This window comes from Rana temporaria, chromosome 5, assembly GCF_905171775.1.
Source record: "Rana temporaria chromosome 5, aRanTem1.1, whole genome shotgun sequence".
Classification (NCBI taxonomy): domain Eukaryota; kingdom Metazoa; phylum Chordata; class Amphibia; order Anura; family Ranidae; genus Rana; species Rana temporaria.
This window is the reverse complement of record NC_053493.1, coordinates 139,732,580-139,746,258: the sequence shown is the minus strand read 5'-3', so window position 1 is coordinate 139,746,258 and position 13,679 is coordinate 139,732,580. Positions and strand designations below refer to the sequence as shown.

Sequence of the window (13,679 nt, the reverse complement as noted above, 5' to 3'; positions counted from 1 at the left end):
CAGGCATCTGAATGCTGATTGGCTGAGAGTCGATTGGGGGGGCGAACAATTTCTGCAGAGGCACAGATAGGATCATGTTGGATCGGCTAACTGTGAGGCATCCTTGGAACATCCTCAGCCACTCACGAGCGCCCCCTTCATGAGGCGCCCATGGCACTAGCAATATGTGCCATAGCCTAGATACGCCACTGGATTTGGGGAAAGTTTGCTGAAAAAGTCCTGGCGTGTGTATGCATACCAAGTTTACGGCCAACGCCCTTCAAACAAAAATCCACGGAAATGTTTGTTTGAAGTCCAAATCGTGTGTATGAGGGTTTAGTTTAAAAAATGGTAAACTTACCGTCGCCTTCTTCTCCATATGCAAGGAATGGGGGAACTGTGATTTTCCGTCTTTCACCAACGCACATTCCAAGAAGACCAGTATCCATTCCAGGGATCAGCCAACCAATTCCTATGTAGGTGTCATATGTCTTCATGCGGTTGTGGCTGGATGAAAACAAAGAACAACTCTGTTATATACAATCTGTAACATATAGCAAAACTGATTTATACTTTATGCTTGGTAAACACTTAGTTTGCCTCAACCATATATACTTTTAAGCAAACATTATTTCTCTTGTGGTAGGTATTCTTATATACAGTATGCATTGTAGGGACAATGTATACCTACAACATATATTAGATGTGAACTGACCACCAAACAATTTTCTGTACAAAAGTTCTCAATGCAAACACACACACATTCAGATTACTTGATCATCTATACTGAGATCTAAATAGAAGGGAAGAATATAGCCATTTTAGGCTGGGTACACACTGGTGCAAAGCAGGAACCACAGCGATTCCTGTGCGGGTTCCCGCAACACATCTGAATCACAGGCAGTTCACACTGCTCTGTGCGAACCATTGCGGGTGTTATTATAAAGGTAATGACACCCCCAAATTGGTTCGCAAAACGCAGTGCGAACTGTGGAATCAGAGGGCATTGGATCGCATGGGCCTGAACACCCATGCAATCCAATTCCAGTGCGGACAAAAAAAGGGTCCTGCACCATTTTGGTCCATATGCGATTTCAGCCATACAAACTGTTTGGCTGAATTTGCACTACACAGACATAGCACGCGATGTGAGTCACATGCGATGTCTGGCATTGGACCAGTGTGAACCTAGGCTTAAGCTGGCCATAGGCTTTTATTATTTATTTTTTAATTTCATTTGGCACAGATTCCTCTAGCCACACAATGGAGGTGAATGGAGGAACCAACTGCCACGATTTCAGGGAATGCCTGTGTAAGTGGCATCAAACTCGGACCAAAGTAGTGCAGGGACTATTTTGAAGTCGTACTAATATGAATGGTTGTCATTGGAAATCATGGGAAACGACTTGTCATGCTACCTTGCCGTCACAAATCGTGGGACAAGTCGCATAAGTGTGAAAGGGGCCTCAATGGGATCGCACAATCAGACTGTAAGGCCGCGTACACACCATCGGTCCAAACCGATGAAAACGGCCTGAAGTCCAGTTTCATCGGTCCAAACCGACCATGTGTACGGCCCATCGGTCTGTTGTCCTTCGGACAAAAATTTTAGAACTTGCTTTAAAATCGAACCGATGGACCGCTGACCGATAGGTCCAAACCAATGGTTAGTACACAAAAGCATCAGTTCAAAACCCGCATGCTCAGAATCAAGTCGACGCATGCTTGGAAGCATTGAACTTCGTTTTTTTCAGCACGTCGTGTGTTTTACGTCACCGCGTTCTGACCCGATCGGATTTTGAACTGATGGTGTGTACGCACATCAGACCGTCAGGCCACTTCAGCGGTGAACCGATGAAAACGGTCCGTCGGACCATTCTCATTGGTTTGGACCGACCGTGTGTACGCGGCCTAAGGTGTATACAATCCAGGATCCAATCCAGGCTCTTGATCAACAAGGCAGCGTGAAGATACAGAGGTATATTTACCTAATCCACCTTTTTGTTTATATAAAGTCTGTGGCACCAAATAAAACTATGTGTATCATAGTACAACTTTGAGGTATGATACCTGAAGGTGGAGTAACAGGGACAGGCTTAAAGATATACAGTACGGTAGTTTCGAAAGAATGGTCATTTTGACAAACTTCTCAATTTCCATAATAATCGATAGCAGGGAAATATCTGGGGAGGTAACATACAGTAAGAGGTCACCAGCATTAATGGATATTTTACATTACTGGTCTTGTTAATTGGATGGCTTTTATGTTGGCATTGTCCTAGAGCACGTTAGCCATGTGGGCAGCCATGGCGGGTGCCATTACGTATCTGAAATGGATTTATCATAGACTTTATATGGCAATGGGAAATTAGGAAGCCATCCAACCTCCACACGATCACGCTGTCTACCCCAGAAATGACAACATTCATGCCGGTATCTTGAGGCATAAAAGGCAGAGATCTGTGACATTTAATTAAAACCAAAAAGAGAACAATAGGCCATCAAATGAAAATGTCCAAATCTAATAGCTTTGCTGCCAGCTTTTCCTGGCCTGCAGATATCGATTCTTATTTGTATGTCCCCAAAAGCGCCATAATTAATACAACTGGAGTTGTATGAATCATTCAAGGATAAGTACAGTTAGTCTGGAATGATTAGTACAACTCCAGTCGTTCTTCATTTTCATTTTATTTGTATTCCAGTACCACTTATAAGTTGTTTTTCTTAAAGTGCCCCCCCCCCCCCCCCCCCTCCACAGCTGATGTTTTCTTTAGCTGTTGGGTGCTGCCGCCGCCATTGCCGGTAAGGGAACCCAGCAGTGAATCCCTGCGGCTTCACGGCTGGGTCCCTACTGCACATGTGTGAAGCGTGCTGCGCTCTCTTACTGGCCCAGCTGTGGTAGAAGGAGGTGGGAGCCAGACTTCTGACATACCTCTCCACAGGGAGGTCCGGCGGAAGTGGGGACAGATGAGCGGATGTACTGTATTTTAACCACTTCAGCCCCGGACCATATTGCTGGTCAAAGACCAGAGCACTTTTTGCGATTTGGCACTGTGTCGCTTTAACTGACAATTGCGCGGTCGTGCGTCGTGGCTCCCAAACAAAATTGGCGTCCCTTTTTCCCCATAAATAGAGCTTTATTTTGGTGGTATTTGATCACCTCTGCGGTTTTTAGTTTTTGTGCCATAAACAAAAATAGAGCGACTATTTTGAAAACAAATTATATTTTTTACTTTTTGCTATAATAAATATCCCCCAAAAATATATATAAAAAAAAAAAATTTCCTCAGTTTAGGCCGATACGTATTCTTCTACATATTTTTTGTAAAAAAAAAAATCGCAATAAGCGTTTATTGATTGGTTTGGCAAAAGTTATAGCGTTTACAAAATAGGGGGCAGTTTTATTTCATTTTTATTAATATATTTTTTTACTAGTAATGGCGGCGATCACTGATTTTTTTTTCGGTACTGCGACATTATGGCGGACACTTCGGACACTTTTGACACATTTTTGGGACCATTGACATTTTTATAGTGATCAGTGCTATAAAAATGCATTGGATTACTATAAAAATGCCACTGGCAGGGAAGGGGTTAACACAGGGAAGGGGTTAAGGATGTTCCCTGTGTGTGTTCTAACTGTAGGGGGGTGGACTCAAATTACTGATCGCTGTTCATACTCGGCGAGATGACGTATAGCTACGTGATCTCGCCCAGCAGAGCCGACCTGCTGCCATATAACTGGCAGCGTAAAACGTATAAGTTATACGGCGGCTGGTCGGCAAGCAGTTAATGTATCAGTTATTAATGTTATACAATGTATTATCTTGGAAGGAACACAGGGCCAGATTCACATACAATTGCGTTACTCCACGGTGGCGTAACGTATCCCATTTACGTTACACCGCTGCAGGTTTACAGCGTAAGTGCCTGATTCTCAAAACTCTTACCTGTAAACTTGCGGCGGTGTAACGTAAATGCGCTCGGCGCAAGCCCGCCCAATTCAAATGGGGCGGGCACCATTTAAATTAGGCGCGTTCCCGCGCCGAACGTACTGCGCATGCTCCGTCGAGGAAAATTACCCGACGTGCATTGCGCTAAATGACGTCTCACGGAACGCCATTTGTTTAGACGTTAGCGTAAATGGCGTCCAGCGCCATTCACGGACGACTTACGCAAACGACGTTGTTTTTTAAATTTCGACGCGGGAACGACGGCCATACTTAACATGGCTTAGAACAACTAGGGCTCAGCCCTAATTTTACGCGGTGTAACTCGACGGAAACAACGTAAAGTTAGATCGACGGGCAGCGCGGACGTTCGGGAATCGCCGTAACTAGTCATTTGCATATTCTACGCCGACCGCAATGGCCTCGCCACCTAGCGGCCGGCCTAGAATTGCATCCTTAAGATCCAACAGTGTAATTCAATTACACCTGTCGGATCTTAGGGCTAGCTATGTGTAACTGATTCTATGAATCAGTCGCATAGTTAGGACGGCCGTAACAGAGAGATACGACGGCGTATCAGGAGATACGCCGTTGTATCTCTTTTGTGAATCTGGCCCATGGGGCCAGATTCACAAAAATTTGCGGCCGTGTAACGTAACCCGTTTACGTTACACCGCCGCAAGTTTTCAGTGTAAGTGCCTGATCCTCAAAGCACTTACCTGGAAACTTGCGGCGGTGTAACGTAGAGTCGTCCGGCGCAAGCCCGCCCAATTCAAATGGGGCGGGTACCATTTAAATTAGGCGCGCTCCCGCGCCGGACGTTCTGCGCATGCTCTGTTCGCAATTTTCCCCACGTGCTTTGCGCGAACTTACGGCGGCCCGACGTGTTTGTGAATCGCGACGTGCGTAACGTACTTACGCCGGGAAAAAATAAATTCTAAAGCGACGTGGGAATGACGGGCATACTTTAACATGGTGGAGTAATTTTACACCATGTTAAAGCACACCTAACTTTGCGACGGGAAAAAAAGACTTGCGCCGACGTAACGACGGAAAAAACCTTTGTGGATCGCCGTAACTGCTAATTTGCATACCTGACGCTGGAATACGACGCAAACTCCCCCCAGCGGCGACCGAAGTATTGCATCCTAAGATCCGACAGTGTAAGTCAATTACACCTGTCGGATCTTAGGGCTATCTATGCGGAACTGATTCTATGAATCAGCCGCATAGATACGACAGGAGATACGACGGTGTATCAGGAGATACGCCGTTGTATCTCCTCTGTGAATCTGGCCCCTGGTGTCTAATAATACAGGTTAATAGATGTATCCATATGGCATATGTATGGCACTGTGATCTATGCACATAGTACATATGATGGCCTGTTTGTTTTCGTAAACCAGCATTTCAAGGGTTAATTGTGGAGACTGGTCCTGGCTACACATGTAGAATGTGAGTTTTATACTGCAGTTTTACTGAGGCTTCTTAATAAATAGAATTACGTTATAGGCATACTTTGTGTTTTTGTGAACCACATCAGTGAGTGTACTTATGATCTAAAGTACTTGGGCATAAGAGACTTACATTTTAGTTCTGTAAATATCATACCACTAAAACGCTTTGCAATTTTTATGACAAGAGGAGTAACATTTTTGATGAGTTTCTTTCCAGATGGTGGTGGAGTATGAAGTACTGGGTGCAGCACTACAAAGGAAGCCTTTATATCACACATACAAGGAGGTTGTAATATACACACCAGCAGAGCTGCTAAAATCAGAGATTAATAATATACAAGGACTGTATTATTTGTGGAGGCTTTTTGTGATTTCTCACTGTATTGGAATAGTATTTTGTATATGTGTAAGCTTTATCATAAATGTCTGTTTTATTTGTACATTTAGAAGTGCTGTTTAATTTTGATGTTAGTAAATAAGAGCTGTGCCAATCCCAATCTTTAAACCTTATATAATATGTAATCTAAAAATCACAAAATTATACACAGTGCTGTACAATCTCATATAAAGTGCAATAATCTGTGCCACTCCAACCCAAATCTAGATTCACTCTGTGATTGGTGCCCGGTGCCCTTCTGGGACCAAACTCACCAGATGGAGTTAACCACCTTAACTTACACTGAGGTAGGTTAAAAATTGCTGAATCACAGTCTCGCTGTATGTGGCAATTGCCACAGAGTGAAACAAGATTGGAGTTGGAGTGGCACAGATGATTGCACTTTATTTATTTAAGATTTATAAGAACTTTGGCACTTTTATTGCACTTACGTTTTGTATGAGATTGTGTAGCACCGTGTATGGCTTTGCGATTTTTAGATTAGCAAGGATTTATCAGGGGTTAAAATTGGGTCGGTGCAGCTCTTATTTACCAACATTTGCTAATGTGTTTTTTTACATGAATTGAGCAGCAGCCACCCAGGGATCTGTTATATCAAAATAGTACACTGTTGTGCGAGGGGAGTTTATAATTTTTCCTATAGTTTATTATTATACAAGATTTATATAGTTCACACAGTGTTTTATAGTAAAAAAAAGGGAGACAGAACAGTCACAATACCATAAAATACAAGAGAGTTAAGGGAGCCCTGCTCATAGGTGCTTACAATCTAATAGCGTGGGTCAAGTGGTACAAAAGGTTATAACTCCTTGAACGTTTAGTGTACAACCAACTGAGCGACCACCTCATTGAGAATAACCTTCTTGATCCCCTTCAGTCTGTATTTCGTCCACGGCACTACACAGAAAATACCTCTTCACTGCCTTTGATACAGTTGATCACCCCCTCCTCCTCAAAAAACTACATTTGATTGGTATCCATGGCTGTGCTCTCCGTTGGTTCGAATCTTACCTATCTCATCGCACCTTCAGCATCACTTACAACTCTACTTCCTCCTCTCCAACACCTCTTGACACTCAAATCTATCTCTCTACGCCTCAGCTCACCCCATCAGTCTCCTCACACATCACTGATTTACTAACAGACATATCAGCCTGGATGTCACACCGCTTCTTCAACCTGAATCTAAAACCAAGCTCATAATATTTCCTCCCCCACGTGCCCCTTCCTGAGTTCTCTGTCAAGATCAATGGCACAACTCTCAGTAAGTCCCCACATGCCAGGGTGCTAGGGGTAACCCTAGACTCCGAACTGTCCTTTCAGGCCGACATCCAATCCCTGCCCAAATCATGCCGCCTGAGCCTCCACAACATTTCCAGAATATGCCCCTTTTTAACCAAAGACACCACCAAGCTTCTAATTCACTCCTTGGTTATCTCTAGCCTCAACTACTGCAGCTCACTCCTCATTGGATTATCTTTACATGCACTATCACCCCTTCAGTCCATAATGAATGCTGCTGCAAGACTCATCCACCTCTCTCCGCCAATCCTTCCAGTGGCTTCCATTCACCAAACTAATAAAATTCAAAGTACTAACAATAATTTACAAAGCCATCCACAACTCTGCCCCCAAGCTACATCACTAACCTGGTTTCAAAATACCAACCAAGCTGCACTCTTCGGTCCTCCCAAGACCTCCTCCCATGCTCACCTACAGGATTTCTCCAGAGCTTCTTCTATCCTTTGGAACTCCCCACCCCAACTGTCATATTGTCCCCTAATCTATCCGTATTCAGACAATCCCTGAAAACCCTTCTCTTTAAAGAAGCTTATGCTGCTTCTAATGCCGCGTACACACGATCTGAATTTCCGACAACAAAACAGTGGATTTTTTTCCGACTGAATTTTGGCTCAAACTTGTGTTGCATACACACGGTCACACAAATGTATGAAAATCCGAAGGTCAAGAACACAGTGATGTACAACACTACGATGAGCCAAGAAAAATTAAGCTCAATGATTCAGAGCATGCAAAAGATTTTTGCGCGTCGGAATTGCATAAAGACGATCTAAATTTCTGTCAAGAATTCTGCCTTTGGAAAATTTGAGAACCAGCTCTCAAACTTTTGCTGTCACAAATTCCGACAGAAAATGTCCGATGGGGCCTACACACGGTCGGAATTTCCAAACAAAAGCTCACATCCACATCGAAAATTCAGATCATGTGTATGCGGCATTACTAATACACTGTTTTACTTTCTCCATCAGCTCATCCCCACAGCTATTACCTTTTGTATCAATTGACCCTCCCTCCTAGACTGTAAGCTCTAGCGAGCAGGGCCCTCTGATTTCTCTTGTACCAAATTGTAATGCAACTGTAATGTCTGCCTTAATTTTGTTAAGCACTGTTGGCACTATATAAATCCTGTATAATAATAATAATAATAATAATAATAATAACTGTGGGGGATGAGCTGATGGAAGTGATGAAAAATTAGTTGGAGGTGTTATAGGGAGGAGGAGACAAGGGAGCTTGAGAGTAGGAGGTCTTAATGGCAGAGGAGAGGACGGTTTGGGTTATATTTGGAGACAAGATTGGTGATGTAGGTCGGGGTGGAGTTATTTATGGCTCTGTATGTTGTTAGTATTTTGAATTTAAGTGACTGGGCAATCAGAAGCCAGTGTAGGGATTGGTGAAGAGGGGTAGCAGACACTGAGCAGTTGGTAAGGTAGATGAGTCTGGCAGCAGCAGCATTTTAGAGATGTTACAGAGGTGAAGTCTACATACTTTTATTGGATTTGGGGCTGAAAAGACAAGTCACTTGTATATTCATAACTACATACCTAGAATCAAAAAGTGTCCCGTCCAATATTGTCCCATTGTAATGGTAACGAATGAAATCAGAGACTTGTACTGTGCGAGAGCAATTTTCTGGTTTGTAGTAAGTCTCTGTTTTGACTTTGTCCTCAGGATTCCAAATATCTAACAAGAGGACATCAAAGTGTATAATGGCATCTGGTGGAATGACACCGGCTGTGAAATAATAAAAAAAGAAAATGAATCTACAAGACTACAAAGATTTTCTTTCCCCATAATGAACATCCATGTCTATAAATGAAAGCAACCATTGCTTTCATGTAGAGGTTGGCCGATTTTTGGCAATTCTTTTATTATTCGGCATCGGCCGATTGTGCTGCAAATAAGGCTGATTAATTTATGCACTAGCCGGTTCACACAGGGGCGATCCGACTTGCGGGGCGACCCCGCACAGCACGACTTCAGCGCAACTTGCAAATGACTTCTGTAATAGAAGTCAATGCAAGTTGCCTGAAGTCTCCTGTCGGAGTCTGCCAAGTCTGAGAACATCTCTGATAAAATAAGCAGAGAGATCCAATGTTTCTACTTATGAAAAGAATGAACTCCTGTGTGTAGAAGATCTCAGTTTATAAGACTAAAATATTTTCTGACGTGTTGCTTCCAAGTAAAAATCCAGTATTTTCTGCTAGAAAATCACTTAGAACACCCAAATATTTTTTTTAGCAGAGACCCTAGAGAATAAAATGGAAGTTATTGCAATATTTTATTTCACACAGTATTTCAAATAATTTGTTGGGGAAAAAATACACTTTAATGAATAATAAAAAAAAAAAAAAGTTAGCACATTTTTTTTTTGTCCTAAAGTTTTGATAACCTGTTTCTGTGTATTTAATATATAAGATACATAGTTTTTTTAATCTAAATTATACATACAAGTGCACTTATTGGAGGCTTGTTGTGTTTAATAAATGTTAAATAAAAATAAAAAAATCTATCACTTCTTATTACTTAACTGTTAGATTTTATGAGATGAAGGGGAGAAAAAAAAATTGGCCTAACATATCGGTCCAAAAAAAAAAAAAAATCGGCATCATATATCGTGATTGCCCACTGCGATTTGTAAATATTGGCATCGGCCTGAGAAAAACCCATGTCGGTCGACCTCTACTTTTATGTGTTTGAGTTTATATACATTTTGCCATTTACATTTTTTCACCTGTCAAAGCCAATTGTGGCACCAGAGTGGGGGGGGGGATAAGATAAACGGAAGTTCCACTTTTGGGTGGAACTCCGCTTTAAATACATACTGAAGAAGTGGAGAAGGATCATGTGACCAACTCTGAAACTACCAAAAAAAGGGTATTTACAACTCTTCCAAAACATCAATATAGTGACCTTGATTTTTTTGATACCATATGCTACATATTAACGTATGTGTACATGACGTTAATAACACTTTAAGCCCACACCAGGTAGCAGTATGAATTACCCTTGTAGTGCAGGAGGAGGGGGCACTACAAGAGTAATTTATAAATGCCTAGGGGAGATGAATAAACTATCAGGCTACTTTCACACTGAAGCACTTTACAGCGCCTAAAATAGCACCTGCAAAGCGATTATAAGGCCCCTCACCTGTCGCTTCAGTGTGAAAGCCTGAGTGCTTTCACACTGGAGTGGTGCGCTTGCGGGACATTAAAAGTCCTGCAAGCAGTGCCGCTCCTAGAGCCCCCCTCTAGGTCCATGCACAGATGTCCAGTGTAATCGCCCTCGGAATCGCCAAAAGTAGTGCAGGAACTACTCTTGGAAATGGGTGCGGCGCCGCAAAGTCGAGATAGGCAATAGGCTGCAAGTTGGCATGCGGTTTGACATGTCAAATCGCGCCGATGTGAACGGGGGCTGATACAGGGTTGTGAACTCAAGTTCTTCATTGAGCCATAAAATTTGCAAAAACCAACAAAAAATTATGCACTATATTGTTTTCCTTTCATAGGACAGATGCTGACAGAAGCTTTGGCACTTGATTGGAGTGGAAATTGGCCACTGGAGAGATATGATACCTTTTTTTTTTTCCCACTACTGTCAATCAAATGCTGTGACGAGGGAGCAGGGGACGGGGCCGAGCCACCAAATCTCTGTTAATAGACGCAGATAGGGTGGCTCGGTAGCGAGCCTGCATGTGTGCCCCCATTGACAGCAGATTTCTAGAGGGGCACTCACCGAAGCGGAGGAGCCTTGAGCGCCAGCGGGGGACCCCAGAAAAGGAAGATCAGGGCTGCTTTGGGCAAAACCATTGCTCAGAGCAGGTAAGTATAACATGTTTATTATTTTAATTACAAAATAAATCTTTAATGTTACTTGTTAGGCTCGGTTCACACTTGTGCGTTGCCAGACATCGCATGTAATTCGCAGCGCACTGCTGTTCACATTACATGCAATGTCTGTGCGGTGCGATTTTAGCCATACAGATAGTATGGCTGATATCACACTGCATTCGGTCCAAACACGCACAGGACCCTTTTTTCTGTTCGGACCAGAATCAAATCGCATGTGTGTTCACACATATGCGATCCGATTCAGGTCCGAACTGTCAGTTCGCAGTGCGATATGCGAGCTGTTTTGAAGATGTCGTTAACATATGACACTCCTCAGCAGTTTGCATATGGCAATGTGAACTGCCGTACAAGTCGGATGCGATGCGGGAACCCGCAGGGGATTTGCAGGGTTCTCGCATCGCACCAGTGTGAGCCGGGCCTTAAAGCTATTCTAGCTGCTACAATGTGATGCAAGTACCCATATACTTATACAAGACATGCAGGTGAAACACTTACCTACTCCTTCACTCCCATAAGCAAGACTTGGTGGAATTTTCACTAATCGTCTCTCGTTTACACACATTCCAATTAAAGCTTTGTCCATTCCTTCAATGATCTGCTTTTTTCCCACATATACGTTGTAAGTGGTCCCGCGGTCATAACTGTAAAATAGTATAAAATGAATTATTATGAAAATTTCCTTGCTCTTAGCATTCCTCACGATTTAATCAAAGGTTATTTTCTTTACGCGTTTCCTCAATAATGTGCAATCTCAATGCAAATACACGTCTTACCCAGCCTTTCAAATATATATTTTTAATAAGTTTGTGTCTTAAGACTGCATATCCACAGACATGAAATTAATTGAGGAAATAGAATCAAATTCTGCATCACAATCCCTCGAAACTGCAGTTTTCAGTACATTTCCATTGTTCACTTTCTGATAGCTCAGACAAATGTATTCGTATGTAAATGTATCAACATCTGTAGTTAGGACAAAATAAAGCCAATAAAGCAAACTGAAAATGCATGCCCTATGATGAAGAAACTAGACAGGCAAACAGAATGCTTGATGTAAATCCAGTAAAACGATGACCTGAAGGTTGAAGCTGTGACCTGAAAGCAGAGCACTACGACTTTAATATACGTTTTATATCAAACAATCTTATCAGATTTTCTAACAACCTTGTATGAACTACAAAACACCTCCCTATGTATACTGTGGTGTAGTGGAGAGCATTTCCACCTGGCAGCACCAGGGTCACTGGTTCAAATCTCAACCATGACACTACATGCCTGGAGTTTGCATGCACTCCCTGCGCCCGCATGGGTCTGATAGGCCAATTGGCTCCTGTCTAAATTGGCCCTAGCATGCGTATGTATGAAAGTAATTTAGGGGCCCTAGATAGTAAGCTCCTTGGGAGCAGGGACCTATGTGAATGTGCAATATATATGTGAAGCCCTGCATAAATTCATGGTGCTATATAAGTACCTGTATTAAATAAACAACATTGGTGAATGTAACCCAGGTAGCAGCAGATTTAAACTAAACAAAATCCAAGTCTTATTAGTTTAAAGCGGAGTTCCACCCAAAAGTGGAAGCTACGCTTATGTGCTTCTTCCCCGCCTCCGGTGCCACATTTGCCACATCTGGTGCCCGTCGGGGGGGAGGGGGTATGAACGGGCACCTGTTTGACGGGTGCCCTTCCCCACTTCCAGGAGACTCTGCCGTTCCTCGGAAGTTCAGCCCCCCTCCTTCCTCCACCACTGGGCCAGTTAGAAAGCATAGCGTGCTTTGCGCATGTGCAGTAGGGAACCAGCTGTAAAGCCAAAAGGCCTGCCAGTTTCCCTCACCATGAATGGCGGCGGCAGCACCCGAGAGCTGAAAATCAGCTGGGGTGAAGACATCGCAGGAACCCTGGTCAGTCCTAAGATTAAAGGTCAGCAGCTACAGTGTTTGTCACCTTTGGCTACATATAGATCTCCAACAAACAAAAACAAGTGGTCATGTATGAGATACTGTGGCGGCGCACACGCTCGCTGCACGCCGGGGGGAGCGCAATCGCTCCACAGAGAGGCAGAATGGGGATCTGCCTATATAAATAAGGCATATTCCCGTTCTGCCAAGGGGCAACCCTGAGATCGGCTGTTCCTAGTAATCAGGAACAGCAAGCTCTGTGTTGTCCCAGTGAGCCCACCCCCCACATAGTTAGAACACACACTGCCAGTGTAATTTATACATTGATCAGTGCAATTTTATTTAGCACTGATCTCTGTATTGGTGTCACTGGTCCCCAAAAAGTGTCATTTAGGGTCAGATTTGTCCTGTCCCAGTCCTGCTGAAAATCGCAGATCGCCACCATTACCAGTAAAAACAAGTCCCTAAATCTTTCCCCTATTTTGTAGACGCTATAACTTTTGTGCAAACCAATCAATATACGCTTATTGGGATTGGGAATGGAAATACATATTGGCCTAAATTGATGAATAGATTTGATTTTGTACATTTGTTTTTGGGATATCTATTATAGCAGAAAGTAAAAAATGTTGTTTTGTTTTTCCTTCAAAATTGTCGCCTTTTTTTGTTTATAGGGCAAAAAATAAAAACCGCAGAGTTGATCAAATACCACCAAAAGAAAGATATATTTGTGGGGGAAAAAGGGCATCAATTTTGTTTGGGTACAATGTCACGCGACCGCGCAATTCTCAGTTAAAGCAATGCAGTGTCGTATCGCAAAAAATGGCGTGGTCATTAAAGTGGTTG

General features: G+C 42.9%; 1 protein-coding gene across 1 annotated transcript in view; it reads right to left on the bottom strand.

Moving 5' to 3' along the window:
• The window catches only part of FKBP9 (FKBP prolyl isomerase 9), a 57,418-nt gene that overhangs the window by 32,155 nt on the left and 11,584 nt on the right, over positions 1-13,679 (bottom strand). The window contains exons 2-4 of the mRNA XM_040353178.1: positions 11,432-11,577; positions 8,630-8,819; positions 341-486 (exon numbers count right to left, since the gene is read on the bottom strand). Coding sequence (XP_040209112.1) covers positions 341-486; positions 8,630-8,819; positions 11,432-11,577 — 482 coding nt within the window. The remainder of the gene's footprint in view (positions 1-340; positions 487-8,629; positions 8,820-11,431; positions 11,578-13,679) is intronic.